The sequence below is a fragment of the Chanodichthys erythropterus genome, chromosome 21 (genome assembly GCF_024489055.1).
Source record: "Chanodichthys erythropterus isolate Z2021 chromosome 21, ASM2448905v1, whole genome shotgun sequence".
Taxonomy (NCBI): Eukaryota; Metazoa; Chordata; class Actinopteri; order Cypriniformes; family Xenocyprididae; genus Chanodichthys; species Chanodichthys erythropterus.
In genome coordinates, this window is record NC_090241.1 from 26,013,426 (window position 1) to 26,029,406 (window position 15,981).

Sequence of the window (15,981 nt, forward strand, 5' to 3'; positions counted from 1 at the left end):
GCCATATCTTTTGTTTCTTTTTTTCTCTCTGGCTATATTAAGAATGGAATACTAGTGTACTGCGTACTGCCTAGAGTTTTCTAAAAGTAGTATGCAAATGATAAACATTTCAAGGTTTGTGTTTAATTCAGTCAGTGACATCAGGTCATCTAAAAAATAAAACAAATATTTCATATTTTGACAAAAGTGTCTTAACTTTTGATAGTTTGGGTTAAGATTTGTGGCTGGTATTCTGCACAGTATACTTAGTGCATACTACGGAAATTGTACGTAGTTGTATCATAGTATGTTATTCCAAAGATAGCCTCTCTTCCAGGGTTATTATAGTTAACTATATAGACATATAGTAAAAAAAACTAATAACATTTACAAATACAAATAAAATCTAACTATATAACTATTAGGGGTGTGACGAGACAGGTATCTCACGAGACGAGACAAGACAAGATTTTTACACACTATTTTTAAGAAATCCTCAATGGTGAAATACATGACTAGAAAAAATATTGTGCAGGTGTATTTGAAATGTTTTAACTAATCATCTTGTAATGAATGTCATTTCAGTTCTACTTTCTGAGTATGAATTATCATATGCAGTAAAAGACAACAATACTCAAGCACTGTAAAAGGTTTTGCTACTAACTCAACTGACTGACTTCTCTTCTGTATGATTTCAGTCTCTTTAGGCCTTACTGTACATGATTTATGAGCTTCTACAACTTTTGACCTCCTAACTGAACTCCTTTTCACAAACAGATCATAGAAATAAAACAGTATAAATAACAATGGTAACACTTTATAATAAGGCCTCATTTTTTAACATTAATGTATTAACCAACATCAACTAACAATGAGCAATACAGTATTTATTAATCTTTGTTTATGTTAGTTAATAAAAATAGTCATTCATTGTTAGTTCATGATAGTTCACAGTGCATTAACTAATGTTAACAAATGAAATCTTACTGTTTGTGCTTAGTAAGATTAAGAGAAAACTGTTATTCATTTTTATGGTGACACTTTACAATAAGTGCAACCATCACACTCTCTCAATATTCAAAGTGCAAATAAGACCAAATTTTTCTTTGATGCAGAGCTAAGAGATGGTTAACTACACTGCCCAGCCTAAAATAGCTCATATTGAGAGATATTTGCATTCATCAGGGAGCTGCTTTCAAAATGTGGGGTATTGAAATCGCATTTGAATGTGCGCTCGCGTTTACTTTCACTTTCAGCGATCGCATGTAAATATCGAACTCTGTAAATATGGAGCGGCGGTAACCGTTATACAACTGAATTAAATGTCTTTTATTTAAATACAAAGCAAAAAGACAGTGGAGGCGTAATGTAAACGAAGCGGTGGCATATTCTTTCCTAATCATCCTAACACTCTGTCATGGCAACATCACAAGACTACTTTTCGCCTCGACGAGAAATCTCGTCACATATTAGTCTCGCGAGATCTCGTGCCACGAGATCTCATCACACCCCTAATAACTATAATATAATAGTAACTTTAATGGTATCTCAATGATACTAAAATAACACTGCTCTATTCCAGTGGTTCTCAACATTGTCCACAACAATATCCAGAAATAACACTTTCAAAATTAATTTTTAATTTAATACTTTATTGTTTTATTTAAATTTTAAGTCATCTTTAGGCCTCTTTGGAAGCTGAGGCCCCATAGTGGGCCCCAGTTACCAGGTTGAGAACCACTACTCTATTCCATTATCTTTTTCTCTCTCAGGTGAATTCAGTAAACTGCACCACCAGTTGGAAAATCGTTCTCTTCATGAAATGGAGTGACAACCAGGAGGTTGTCTTGAAAGGAGTATGTTTTATACACATACATGATGCACTGCAGTAACCTTCACATTTACTTACTTTTTTAGGACCTATAATTTACTTTCTTGCCTTTTAATGGGCTTTTAATGAAATACATGTTATCAGGGTGACGTGGTGAGGCTTTTTCATGCGGAGCAGGAGAAGTTTCTGACGTGCGATGAACACAGAAAAAAGCAGTATGTATTTTTGCGTACCACTGGACGCCAGTCTGCAACTTCTGCCACTAGTAGCAAAGCACTCTGGGAGGTAGAGGTAAGTTTAGGACTTAGCTTTGTGAAGTTGACCAGTTGTTTTTGTTGGTTTGGGAACCTGAACAGATGTTTGCATACTTTTCAGGTGGTTCAGCATGATCCCTGTAGAGGTGGAGCCGGCTACTGGAACAGCCTCTTTAGGTTCAAACACTTGGCCACCGGCCATTACCTTGCTGCAGAGGTTAGTCAGAAATATTTCCCAGTATATAAGTTCACACACATACACACATGCAAATAAATCAAACTAGAGTGTCTAGTTAGAAAGCTTGATGTAAGAAAGAGAAGAGAACATTTTATCTAATTATCTAATTGATCTCACCTTATTGTGATCAGGTAAATCCAGACTATGAAGAAGAATGCCTGGAGTCCCGTTCCTCTGTGAGTGTGTGCTTGAGAGTGTGTGTGACTGTGTGTGTCTGTGTTTTTCCCCTTATATCTTCTGAGCTTCTTCTGAATTCATAGTATGAGCAATTTGAGGGTCTCTTTACCATATTTCACTCATTTCAACACACATTAGTTGAGCCAAAGCAGTCATCTTGAATGCAGTCGCAGTTGATCGATTTCTTTCGCAGCTGGATTCGGAGCAGGAAATGATGCGGGCACGTGCACGTAACCCTCAGGATAAAGTAATATACACACTGGTGTCCGTTCCTGATGGAAATGACATTTCGTCAATCTTTGAGCTTGACCCCACCACTCTGAGAGGCGGAGACTCGCTTGTGCCGAGGTACAGAGAGATTGTGACTTATTGTGACATCTTCTGATTAAGAGCACTTATATTAAACATGTTGTATTTTGGACTGTGTCTGTCAGAAACTCGTATGTAAGGCTCAGGCATCTATGCACCAATACGTGGGTCCACAGCACCAACCAGCCAATAGATAAAGAGGAAGAGAAACCAGTCATGCTCAGAGTGAGTGAGCTTCTGTCTATGTATGACTGTAGCATTGGTTCGTGGATTCTCTGAAGTGTGTCTCCTCCACTCTATATTTGTGTTTCAGATAGGAACGTCTCCTCTGAAAGAAGATAAAGAGGCTTTTGCTATAGTGCCAGTGTCTCCGGCTGAGGTTCGGGATCTGGATTTTGCTAATGATGCTAGTAAAGTGTTAGCTTCCATCGCAGCCAAACTGGAGAAGGGCACCATCACCCAAAATGAGAGGAGGTAGAGGTTACATTCATCTATTCATCCATGCGTCCAAATCCATCTTCAACCATTTATTCATCTTTTCATTCATTCATCCATCCATCTGTCCATTTGACCTTATTCTACCCACCCATCCATTTGCCCTTTTTTGTGCTTTCTTCCTTCATCCATCCATCCGTCTGTCTGTCTGTCCTTCCTTCCACCATCCAGTCATCCGTACATTCATTCATCCATCTGTCTTTCTCTGTCCTTCCATCATTTCTTCAACCATTTATTCATCTTTTCATTCATCCTTTTATCCATCTGTCCATGTGATGTTTCCATCCATCCATTCCCATCTTTTTGTTCTTTCTTCCTTCATCCATTCATCCGCTGTCTGTTTGTCCATTAATTTATTCATTCATCCATCTGTCCATCTGTCCTTCCTTCCTTCGACTATTTTATTTTTCCATCATCCGTCCATCTGTCCATCCCATTTGTCTGTCTGTCCGTCTGTCTGTCCTTCTTTCCTTCAACCATGCAGTCATCCAATAGGTCATCCATTCATTCATTCATCCATCTGTGCTCTTTTCCATCCATCCCAACATGTTCTCCAACCAATACGACCATATAGGTCGTTTGTCAAATCCCTGAAATACGACTCATAGGAGCGTTTACTAAAGTGGCGCCTCTATCGACAACAGGACAATTTCATTTTAATTCATGAAATATGAGCCATAGGAGCATTTGCTTTCATTTTAATGCATTGTTCCCTTTTATCTGCATCAGGTTTCGGGTTTCGCGTAGCTCAGCTGGTAGAGCATTGCAATAACAATATGCAATCATGTGATCATGCGATCATGGGTTCGATCCCAGGGAACACGTGCTCATAAAGTGTAAATGCACTATAAATCACTAAAGTTAGGTTTAGGGATGGGGTAGGTGTAGTCATTAATAAAATTAAATTTTTGTAAATGGAAATAGGAGAAATAGTGTAAAAAGTCCACACATTGCATTTAAATGAACACGCATTTTGATTGGTAATGACAGTCATACGTCATTTCATGACGACAGACGTAACACGACGCTGTCATTATTTTTACGCCCACTAGAGGGCGCATGACTTCAAAGCGTAAATATAGGTCGTAATATGGTGCTTAATAGGGTCGTTTTTTTTGGACGACAGTCTCATCCATACATCCATCCATACATCCACCTTTCTTTAGCTTTCTTTTTCATTTGTTTTTTCTTTCTTCATCTATCTATGTATCCATTAGTCCATCCATCCATCCATCCATCTCACCTTTCTTTCCATCATTCCTTCCTTCTTTTCTTCATTCATATATCAATACCTTCACCCACCTACCCATCTGAGCATCTTTCTGACCATCTTATGTTTTTTTATTTATTTATTTTTATCCAATACATTTTTATGCTCATTTTTTAACCTGGTCACACTTACAAAAACACATTAGCTGCTTTTCCACTGTCGGGCCAGTGCGAGCCAGGGCTAACAGCGTGCCGGGCTGGGCCTATGGCCACAGACCTTGGGTACCGAGGCCAAAATCAAGTTGCGTTTTCACTGCTGGTCCGCTAGCTCCGCAGCGCTGATCTAAAAAACGCCCTTAAACACACATCCCTTGATCAAATGTCACACAACCCAACCCATTTCAGCGTGTAGACCATGACACCTGACTACAATTAGTTCCGCCTTTCACCTCGACCGCGCCTCAAGCCCCAGCTGGCCCACTTTGGACCAAGGTTTTCGGCGGTCCGAAATACCCGTGCCTTTGGCACCGAGGAAGCACTGAAGAGGCACGATCAAGCCCCAAAAGCGACAGTGGAAACGCAACCGGCCCTGGCACACACTAGCACGCCCGCCTTTGGCCCGGCAGTGGAAACGTGGCTAGTGTCTGCCAATCACTATCTCACACACAGGTCAGTGACAAAGCTACTTGAGGATCTGGTGTATTTTGTGGTGGACATTCCCAGCTGTGCTCAGGATGTGCTGGAGATCACAGTCAACAAACCCAACAGAGAGCGGCAGAAACTCATGCGAGAGCAAAACATACTCAAACAGGTACATACTGTCTCACTTGTAGGGTTTAGTTTTAAAACATTAACCAACATTACTTTTTAATGACCTTTCAATTCATCTTGTGCTGTGATTGGCCAGATATTCAAGCTGCTGCAGGCCCCATTCACTGACAGTGGGGATGGCCCTATGCTGCGACTTGAGGAGCTTGCAGACCAACGGCACGCACCCTTTCGTCACATATGTCGGCTCTGCTACAGGGTCCTACGTCACTCACAGCAGGACTATCGCAAAAATCAGGTAAAACTGCTGTGAAACAAAATGAATGCAAACTAAATTACACTAATATAACTAAAATTCACTCACAACCACTTGTACTATATATTGTACTATGTGCAATATTCTCTCTCTCACTATTTGTCTTTAGGAGTACATAGCAAAGCAGTTCCGCTTCATGCAAAAGCAGATAGGATATGATGTGCTTGCTGAAGACACTATCACAGCCCTGCTGCACAACAATAGGAAGCTTCTAGAGAAACACATCACTGCAGCTGAGATAGACACCTTCGTCAGCCTGGTCCGCAAGAACAGAGAGCCCAGGTGTGCAAAAATAGATCTGCATAAATGTTCTTGGTCATTTACATGTATTCATTTAGCAGATCCTTTCATCTATAGCTACAAACAAATGAGAAATGTTATGATGTAAGTGATTCATCTTAATACAATCCAGTACGGAGATGTTGGCGAGACTAAGTGAAAGTGAAATAGATATTTTAAAGTAGGTTTAGGAGTAGAGTAGAAGTGTAGTGAGTTGTGTCTTCAGATGTTTCTTAATGAATGATTTGAACTACATTTGTAATAGTTTTGTGTCTTATCCCAAAGCACTGAGTTGTGTCCCTTGTGTCTCTAGATTTCTGGACTACTTGTCAGATCTATGTGTGTCGATGAATAAATCCATCCCTGTCACTCAAGAACTCATCTGTAATGCTGTGCTGGACCCAGCCAATGCAGACATCCTTATCGAAACCAAGTACAACACCTACACTGACTATTATTCTATATGCATGTTTAGAACAATATATACTGTTGTTTAAATGTTTGGGGTCAGTAAGATTTTTTTTAAATCAGAAATTAAGACTTTTATTATTGTTATAATTATTGACAGATTGTTACAAAAACATTCTATTTCAAATAAATACTGTGGTTATACTTTATTTTAAGGTGACAGTTATTTTTCAATTACTCAAATAATTACTGAGTAATATTAATTAACTATATGTACTTACTATAGAGTTAGGGTATGGTTTGGTTTAGGTTAAGTTACTTGTAATTATGTAATTAATAATTATTGTAATTAATTTACTGTTATTACTGTAGTAAGTACATGTAGTAACGTGTAACTACGCCACTAAAATAAAGTATTACCAATAATGTTCTTTTGAATTTTCCATTTATCAAAGAATTCGGAAAAAATATATTACAGTTTCCACAAAAATATGAAGCAGCATGACTGTTTTCAACATTGATAAAAATACGAAACATTTTTGAGCACCGATTCAGAATATTACATTAAAAGACTTTTGAACAGTAGTGTAGAAGAACAGTTAAAAGACTGGTAAAATTTTGCAAGTGCTGTATCAAACAGGCAGTTCTATTATTGAGTGCAAATAAAAACATCTAGACTGAATCAAACCAGAAAATATAATGAAATTTATTAGGAGATAAAAATAGTTCATGTGGTCAATAAGTATGGCGGTCTGTGGGTGTGATATTGAATGAATGTGTGTTTGTGTGTCAGGCTTGTGTTATCACGGTTTGAGGTGGCAGGAACAGTGCTCGGTGAGAGCACAGAAGAGGAAGAGGAGGATGAAGAAGAGGTATGGTTGTTCTGGAAGGACAGTAGAGGAGAGGTGAAGAGTAAGAGCATCAGAGAGCTTGCACAGGACGCCAAAGAGGGACATACAGAGGACCAGGAAGTTATCAATTATTACAGGCATGCACACAAATACCTACATTTACATGAACATTTGATGAAAGAAAAAAATACATAGAAATAAAAGGATAGCATCTCTCTTACAGGTATCAGCTGAATTTGTTTGCACGGATGTGTCTGGATCGGCAGTACCTGGCCATTAACAAGATATCAGCACAACTGGATGTGGATCTGATTCTACGTTGTATGTCAGATGAAGACTTGCCCTTTGACCTCAGAGCCTCATTCTGCCGCATGATGCTGCACATGCATGTAGACCGTGACCCTCAGGAGCAGGTCACCCCTGTCAAATATGCTCGACTGTGGTCGGAAATCCCTTCACAAATTGCCATTGATGAGTAAGTGGTTCACTTTAGAAACAGTAAACAGTGAAGCCCTTTTGGTTAGTGGTTTGTTTATTAGCCAGTCGTTTTCCTGTTTATGACCAGTTATGATAATGATGGGACATCACGTGATGAGGTGAAGGAGCGCTTCTCTCAGACAATGGAGTTTGTGGAGAATTACCTGCGGGATGTTGTGTGCCAGAGTTTCCCATTCTCAGACAAGGAGAAAAACAAGCTCACTTTTGAGGTGTGCCATTTACCAAACAGATACATCATTGTATCTTATTCACTATGCACTCACAATCTAGATGAACAGATGCCAAATAACGCAGTACTGTGAGAATTTGAATTAAAATGAAAATTCTGTCACCATTTACTCACCCTCAAGTAGTTCCAAACCTGTATGTTGTTCTGCTGAACACAAACCAAACAGATCTCACCCCCCATTGACTACCATAGTATTTATTTTTCCTACTATGGTAGTAAATGTGGGGCGAGATCTGTTTGGTTACTGAAATTCTTCGAAATATCTTACTTTGTGTTCAGCAGAACAAAGAATTTCATACAGGTTTGGAACTACTTGAGGGTGAGTAAATGATGACAGAATTTTCATTTTTGAATGAACTATCCCTTTAAATAAATGCCATTGTTTTAGGCTCATTATAGCTTGCACCATAAAACATTTTCCTGGTACAATTAACATTGTTTCTAGCTGCAGAACGCAGCATTTAAAAAAGAAAAGAAAAGAGATGTTATACAATAAAAAATAAAATAAAAAATGTTTTATATATATAAAAATCAGTTCTTAGTAGAAGTTTTGCTTAAGGACAGTTATTTTCTGACATACATTTCACTTTCTATAGGTGGTGAACCTGGCGAGAAACCTGATCTATTTTGGTTTCTATAACTTCAGCGATCTGCTGAGGTTGACCAAAATCCTGTTGGCAATCCTGGACTGTGTCCATATCAGCACCCCCTTCCCCATGAAGCTTGATAGAGATCCCGGTAAAGGTTAGAAACACCACAAGCTATGGGCTCTAAAGAAAATGTTTAGCCTATAAATGTGCTTCACATGGTAACATCTCAATTAATTGATTTATTCAAGTCAAATATATTATTTATAATATTAAAATATTATTTAAAATATGTATTTATAATAATAATGCAATAATAATAATACATATTTATCACTGAATCAACCTAAATACATTCAATTACACCAAAAAAAATATCAGGGAGAAATAGCTTCTTAAGGTTACATTTACAGGTTACTTGTTTTTACAGTGTAGTTCAGAAAATAGCTTTCACTCACGCAAAAACCAATGGAATAAAAACTAAAAACTCATGTTAAAATGGACAAAAATGTCAGTTTGTGAATGAAAGTTGTCCTGTTTGTGTCTGTAGGAAGTAATGTGATGAGGTCCATCCATGGGGTGGGGGAGCTGATGACACAGGTGGTGTTGAGGGGTGGGGGATTTCTGCCACCCACCCCCCACAACCCTCCCGACAGAGATGATGTTAAAGCCCAAAGTGAACCTCAGAAACAGGACATACTGGTGATGGACACCAAACTCAAGATCATTGAGATCCTGCAGGTATTAAAACACATCCTAGCCAATAAATGGATTGTAATGTTCCATATCATTTAATATTTGAGAAGTTCATGTCCTAAATGCCTAGATAATGCAAAATTAGTTTTGTACAAGTACAAATACCTGTTTTCAGTCTCTCATCTTCTGTGTAGTTCATTCTGAATGTGCGGTTGGACTACCGGATCTCCTGCCTGCTTTGTATCTTTAAGACAGAGTTTGATGGGAGCAACTCTCAAACAGAGCCGTCTGTAAGCCAGGACTCTACTGCCAGTGTTCAAGGTGAGATGAGCAAGTGTGTGTTTGTGTCAGTGTTAGCTGGTATTGATAATATGGCGTGTGAATAACTTCTGTCTTTGTTAGGTGCACTGGACTTTGAGCACATTGAAGAGCAGGCGGAGGGTATTTTTGGAGGGAGGTAAGAAGGCTGTGCTCATTGATAGTCTGTCTTATGTTTGTGTTATGTATGTGTGTAAATCTGTGTGTGTTTCTGTATGTAGTGAAGAGAACACCCCACTGGATCTCGATGATCATGGTGGCCGGACATTTCTGAGGGTCCTACTGCACCTGACCATGCATGACTATCCTCCACTGGTGTCACGAGCCCTTCACCTCCTCTTCCGACACTTTAGCCAACGCCAGGAGGTTTTACAAGCCTTTAAGCAGGTATTCATTCATTCATTCAATTATCCTTATAAAATGTGTATTTATACATTTTTAAATAAAGTTAAAAGGCCATCTTTTTATGTTATTCATATCGTATCTTTAGTCTTCTTCCCATTAATGGCAATAGACATGAATTTATTAGATAAATATACTATTTTTGTTCAGTTTAATAAATATTAAAAATATTAATGGATATTTACATTTACATTTATGCATTTGGCAGACGCCTTTATCCAAAGCGACTTACATTGCATTACACTATACATTTGTATCTAAGTATGTGCAATCCCTGGGATCGAACCCATGACCTTGGCATTGCTAGTGCCACACTATTTTTTTTTATAGAAATATTGGATAGAAAAATTGGATAAAGTGCCCAAAGCTAAAGAAAGCACCCAGTAATTCACATGAATAATACCATTATAATAAATGAACATTTTCTATTGTATCTGTCCAGGTTCAGCTTCTGGTGACCAGTCAGGATGTGGACAATTACAAACAGATCAAGTCAGATCTGGACCAGCTGAGGTCTATAGTAGAGAAATCAGAGCTGTGGGTGTATAAGAGACAGGGGTCAGACTCAGGACTGGACCCTGGAGAGGTCAACACTGAAGCTCACCACAAGGTCAGGACTTGCTCCTGATATGATCTGTCGGAAGAAAATGAAGAAGCAACTTAATGTATCTTTTTCAAAGCCTACTGAATTAAATGATGAATTCTGCTCCAACAGGGGGTCATCAACTCAAGTAGATCAGAGAAACCCAAAGTGGAGAGTACAAGCAGCTCAAACTACAGAGTCGTAAAAGAGGTGCACTTTGTTTTTCTTTTAATGGAGTTTGTAGGTTTTGACAAGAGAGCAGGATGTTCGGTGAAGTTGGGTTGTCAAAAGTACAGATTTTCAATACCAAGTCGGTACTGAAATTTAAAAAATGTGACAATACAAGACATTTCCCCCTAGCATTTTGAGCACTGTTGAGCAGGTTCTTAAACACCTCTAATTGGCCATTGAGTTCACGTGCTCAACAGATATGTCTGTGATTGGCTACAGTTATCAACGCACTGTTGTAAATAGACATTGTTTGAAAGCAGGAGTTTATCAGCGGATCCATCTATCAGCAGATATATTAGGGATCCTAATGTAAGCCCTTGATGAAGAGCGTCAAAGATGTCTAGCGTTACCTTTTTTAACATTTTTTTACCGACTTGTTACCGAAGTCGATACTTTTGACAACCCTACTGTGAAGTATTGAAAGTATTATTATGTTTGTGTGTGTAGATCCTGCTGAGGCTGAGCAAATTGTGTGTCTTGGAGGGCATCTCTGGCAAGAAGAATAAGAAACAACAGCAGCGGCTCCTCAGGAACATGGGAGCTCACAGTGTGGTCCTGGAACTCTTGCAGATCCCTTACGAGAAGGTGCGTGTCAGCCTTTGTGTAAGTGAATGGGTTAGCATTCAACATTAAGCACTTGATAGAGATTTAAATGTTTACATGTGTGTTTGTTGAAATTTTAGGGAGAGGATATTCAGATGCAGGAGATTATGACTTTAGCCCATCAGTTCCTTCAGAACTTCTGTGCTGGAAATCAACAGAATCAGGCACTTCTACACAAACACATTAATCTGTTCCTCAACCCTGGGGTGAGAGCAATCACAAATAAACACATTTTCATATGTGCATTTCAGCTGTTCTTTGTTTAATTCTCTGTCCCTCTCTTTATCTTTCTTTCTGGGAGTAATCTAGAGTAGTATTTAGTAATAGAGTAATACTCCTAAACCTAGGAGTAATATTTGATTCAAGTTTGTGTTTTGACTCATGTTCAGTACACTGTAAAGAAGTCCTTTTTCATCTCAGAAATATTGCTAGGCTCCGCTCTATGTTATCGCTCTCTGTGACTGAAAGGCTTATCAATACTTTTGTGTTTTCCCACATTGACTATTGCAACGCACTTCTGGCTGGGGTTCCTAAATGCACACTTAACAAACTGCAATGTGTGCAAAATTCAGCTGCTAGTATCCTGACCGGAGTCAGGAGAAATGACTATTACACCAATTCTCAAGTCCTTGCACTGGCTTCCGGTCAGGTTCCGAGTTGATTTTAAAGTCCTCATGCTCACATATAAGGCACTGAATGGTCTGGCCCCCCAGTATCTGTCTGCACTTTTAACCTTATGCACGCCCAAGCGTCACTTACGCTCCTCACAAGCTGGTCAATCGGCAGTCCTACAGACACTGTTGCGTTCTGTAGGGGATAGGGCCTTCTCATCCTACACACCTAGGCTTTAGAATGCACTCCTTCCTCACATCAGAGATGCACAGAATATAAGTATTTTTAAATCATATTTAAAAACTCATTTTTTTAGGTTAGCTTTTTCTTGATTTTTATCTTTCATATTTATATGTATAACTTGTTTTGCTTTGTGTGTGTTGTGTTCTCATTTGCTTGTTTTATGTAAAGCGCCTTGAGAAGCTACTTTAAAGGTGCTATATAAAAATAAAGTTATTATATTTCTCTTTCTGATTTCTAGATTCTTGAGGCAGTGACCATGCAGCATATCTTCATGAATAATTTCCAGTTGTGTAGTGAGATTAACGAGCGGGTGGTGCAGCACTTTGTGCACTGCATCGAAACACATGGCCGCAGTGTCCACTACCTCAAGTTCCTGCAAACCATCGTCAAGGCTGAGAACAAGTTCATCAAAAAATGCCAAGATATTGTTATGGCTGAGGTCTGTGGGCCAGTCACATTTTTGAGATTACAAGCCCCATTTTACCACTTTTCTGCACTGTTTTTCTCAAAATAGCGAAGACTGTTCTTACTGAAATAATTTGTGTGTAGTTGGTGACAGCAGGTGAGGATGTACTGGTGTTTTATAATGACCGGGCATCTTTTCAATCATTGGTCCAAATGATGCGTCTTGAGAGGGAACGACTTGACGAGAGCAGTGCACTCAGGTACGGAGGTGCTTTTTTAATGTCCCTGTCTCCACTCTAATAATACTTCTAAATGTAAACACTATATAAAAAAATGGAAATGCTGTACAAATATACAAATGATAGTATGCTAATATAATGTAATATGATATAATATAATTTGTACTTTAACTAGTATTTTTTTACTCTCTCTCTCTCTCTCTCTCTCTCTCTCTCTCTCTATATATATATATATATATATATATATATATATATATATATATATATAAGAGCAGAGAGCATGTCATTTATGTTTTACAAAATCATACAAAGTTTGTAAGCTTATTCCTGCTAAATATTTGCCATCATAGGTATCAGATTTGTTTTCACTGACTCTTGCAGGTATCATATTCACTTAGTGGAGTTGCTGGCTGTGTGCACTGAAGGGAAGAACGTCTACACTGAGATCAAATGCAACTCCCTGCTCCCCCTCGATGATATTGTACGTGTGGTCACACATGAGGACTGCATCCCTGAGGTGTGTGTGGCAGGGCTAGAAGTGTTTGTCTTTGTTGAATGTGTTGAATAATTTTAGATTTAGGTTGTTAAAAAGTTTTTTTTCTTTTATTACATTATAACATAATTCATTTGTAGATCTGTATGACTATAAGATGTGAATATATTACTTTATATGTAGGTGAAGATGGCCTATGTGAACTTCCTGAATCACTGCTATGTTGATACAGAGGTTGAGATGAAGGAGATCTACACCAGCAATCACATGTGGAAACTTTTTGATGATTTCCTGGTGGACATCTGCAGAGTAAGACTAAACACTCACAGATATACTTATAATGTGGTCTTGATAATCACACATTCAACAATACTTCTTGTAGGTGTGCAATAACACGAATGACCGTAAGCACGCTGACACAGTTCTAGAGCGCTACGTTACTGAGACCATCATGAGCATCGTCACCACCTTTTTCAGCTCGCCATTCTCAGACCAGAGCACAAGTTTGCAGGTAACACACAGTGTCTTCCAGCAGCCCAGTACATCTCAGCATCATTTAGACCATCTGTAAGAGTGACATCAATCTCTGTTTGTGTCTCAGACCCGACAGCCAGTGTTTGTGCAGCTGCTGCAGGGAGTTTTCCGTGTGTATCACTGCAACTGGCTGCTCCCAGGTCAGAAGGGGAATGTGGAAGCCTGCATCAAAGTGCTGAGTGACGTGGGTAAGAGCATCAGATCCACCAGCTTTTTGTAACTTTCTTAATATTAACTTCAATTGTATTATTGTGTTGTATCATAAGATTATAATCTTAAAAGTATATATATTAAACTAATTAACCACAGCTGTTTCTCAATTTAAATGTTACATTTTTACATTCATATTTTATTTTTTATTGTATTTGACATAAATTTCAGTTTTCATCTTTTAATCTTTTTAATCTTTAATTTTTTTGTATTGTTTAGCATTTTAATTTAGATTACAGTTTGATTATTTTAACATATTAATAATAATTTATTAATTTGAATACCTTTTTAATCATCTTGAGGCCTCCTTGGAAGTTTGCTAAGGACCCCAAGTGGGCCCTGGCCCCCTGATTGAGTACCACTGTTCTAGAAAGTTGTATGGTGCTGAACTAGTGGCACCAAACAGAATAGCCAAAAAAAGTAGATAAAAATTATGTTTGTTTTGGAGCTCCTTTTTGTTTGTTTTCTATGCATTTTGCATAAATGTATGCCCCTTAATGTGCGTGTCTTTTACTGTTTTGTATTGTGTAGCCAAAGGCAGAGCCATAGCCATTCCTGTGGATCTGGACTGTCAGGTGAATAATCTGTTCATGAAGTCCAACAACATAGTGCAGAAAACAGCCCTCAGCTGGAGACTCTCCGTCCGCAATGCTACACGAAGAGATTCCGTTCTGACCACCTCCCGAGACTACCGCAACATCATTGAAAGACTCCAGGTAAATGAGTGATATTGCAGATGTTTTCAACACCTAGTTAGCTAAGGTAGTGTCACATGTATTCTTTTATTCCCAGAATGCATTCCAATGAGGTACAGAGATAATAAATTATTAAAGCTGCAGTTCGTAACTTTTTTCGGTTAAAAATGATCCAAAATCAAATTTTGAGCAAGTACATAACCAGCCAGGGTTCAAAATTATCTAATTATCTTATCTTGACTCACAACGGTAAGCTTGTAATAATGTTTTATATTAGGAGGAAACTCGAGCATGCAGCAGTTCGTCTGTGCATCATTATGTCACGTCCGTAAACAGAAAGGAAAGAGTCCAGGCTAATCGGTTTTATCACGTGAGGATGCTGCTTGTAGCGGAGCATTTATAGCCTTTTCTCACAGCAGCTGAAATAATTAAACATTTTGTTCGCGGATTGTAATCCAGAAAGATCCAAATGACAATCATCAGTGACAACTGGAGATTCACCCGTAGTCAAAAAGCAAAAGACTTTGAACTGTTGAGTGGCTGCAGAAATTGAAATCTACAGGTAACACTAATACACACTAAATACACAGTCACGCAATGCTGATGTTGTTAACATTAATGATTTGAGAACAAAGTATAACAGTAATAATAATTTGCACGATTTAGCATGATCCGAGCTAAGCGATTGTTAAATTTAATCATTTATTGTAGGCCTAATACTTTTTTCCTCAGTTGGTCAGAACAAAAGTGGCAGAAATGTTACTTACTTGTTCAGATGATATTTTCCAGTGAAAATTCTTATATTGGTCATACTTTCAAGACGTAGAATCTGTGATTCTGAAGTACAGTATCCACCGGTGCGGTGACTGACAGCAAGCATTAGATTTACCCGCGCTGATGAGCTGTGCCGAAGCACAACGCATGTACAGATAACTGTTCCGCATATGACTGCAATTGCAGGTTTCAAACAGAGATGGCGACAAAGAGGAAAAATGGCGGACTGCAGCTTTAATAAACATATATTTTATTCAATACTAAAATTAATTGATAATCCATTAAACAGAGATTATTTTTAATATATGTGTGCTATGTATTTGATGCTTATTAGAATATTGTGCAGTTATCTTAAATACATGTTTAGTTTAGTCTCCCATAGGCAAGTGCTATTTTTGTGGAGTTATTGTCTTTGTAAGACATTCCAAATTGTTTACTTGTGAGTTTCAATGATGATTATGATGCTCCCTCAGAAAAATGCTGACTAGGTAGACAGTGACGCAGCTTATTATGTT

General features: G+C 38.3%; 1 protein-coding gene across 1 annotated transcript in view; it reads left to right on the forward strand.

Annotated features, from left to right (window-relative positions):
* The window catches only part of itpr1a (inositol 1,4,5-trisphosphate receptor, type 1a), a 39,307-nt gene that overhangs the window by 10,229 nt on the left and 13,097 nt on the right, over nt 1-15,981 (forward strand). The window contains exons 8-37 of the mRNA XM_067373118.1: nt 1,752-1,835; nt 1,955-2,101; nt 2,186-2,281; nt 2,434-2,478; nt 2,673-2,827; nt 2,914-3,013; nt 3,102-3,262; nt 5,162-5,303; nt 5,400-5,558; nt 5,686-5,858; nt 6,169-6,288; nt 7,057-7,251; nt 7,338-7,589; nt 7,680-7,821; nt 8,438-8,585; nt 8,979-9,169; nt 9,319-9,445; nt 9,527-9,581; nt 9,664-9,829; nt 10,287-10,454; nt 10,560-10,637; nt 11,106-11,243; nt 11,342-11,467; nt 12,355-12,555; nt 12,666-12,781; nt 13,142-13,277; nt 13,437-13,562; nt 13,636-13,764; nt 13,855-13,975; nt 14,529-14,713. Coding sequence (XP_067229219.1) covers nt 1,752-1,835; nt 1,955-2,101; nt 2,186-2,281; nt 2,434-2,478; nt 2,673-2,827; nt 2,914-3,013; nt 3,102-3,262; nt 5,162-5,303; nt 5,400-5,558; nt 5,686-5,858; nt 6,169-6,288; nt 7,057-7,251; nt 7,338-7,589; nt 7,680-7,821; nt 8,438-8,585; nt 8,979-9,169; nt 9,319-9,445; nt 9,527-9,581; nt 9,664-9,829; nt 10,287-10,454; nt 10,560-10,637; nt 11,106-11,243; nt 11,342-11,467; nt 12,355-12,555; nt 12,666-12,781; nt 13,142-13,277; nt 13,437-13,562; nt 13,636-13,764; nt 13,855-13,975; nt 14,529-14,713 — 4,182 coding nt within the window. The remainder of the gene's footprint in view (nt 1-1,751; nt 1,836-1,954; nt 2,102-2,185; nt 2,282-2,433; nt 2,479-2,672; nt 2,828-2,913; nt 3,014-3,101; nt 3,263-5,161; nt 5,304-5,399; nt 5,559-5,685; nt 5,859-6,168; nt 6,289-7,056; nt 7,252-7,337; nt 7,590-7,679; nt 7,822-8,437; nt 8,586-8,978; nt 9,170-9,318; nt 9,446-9,526; nt 9,582-9,663; nt 9,830-10,286; nt 10,455-10,559; nt 10,638-11,105; nt 11,244-11,341; nt 11,468-12,354; nt 12,556-12,665; nt 12,782-13,141; nt 13,278-13,436; nt 13,563-13,635; nt 13,765-13,854; nt 13,976-14,528; nt 14,714-15,981) is intronic.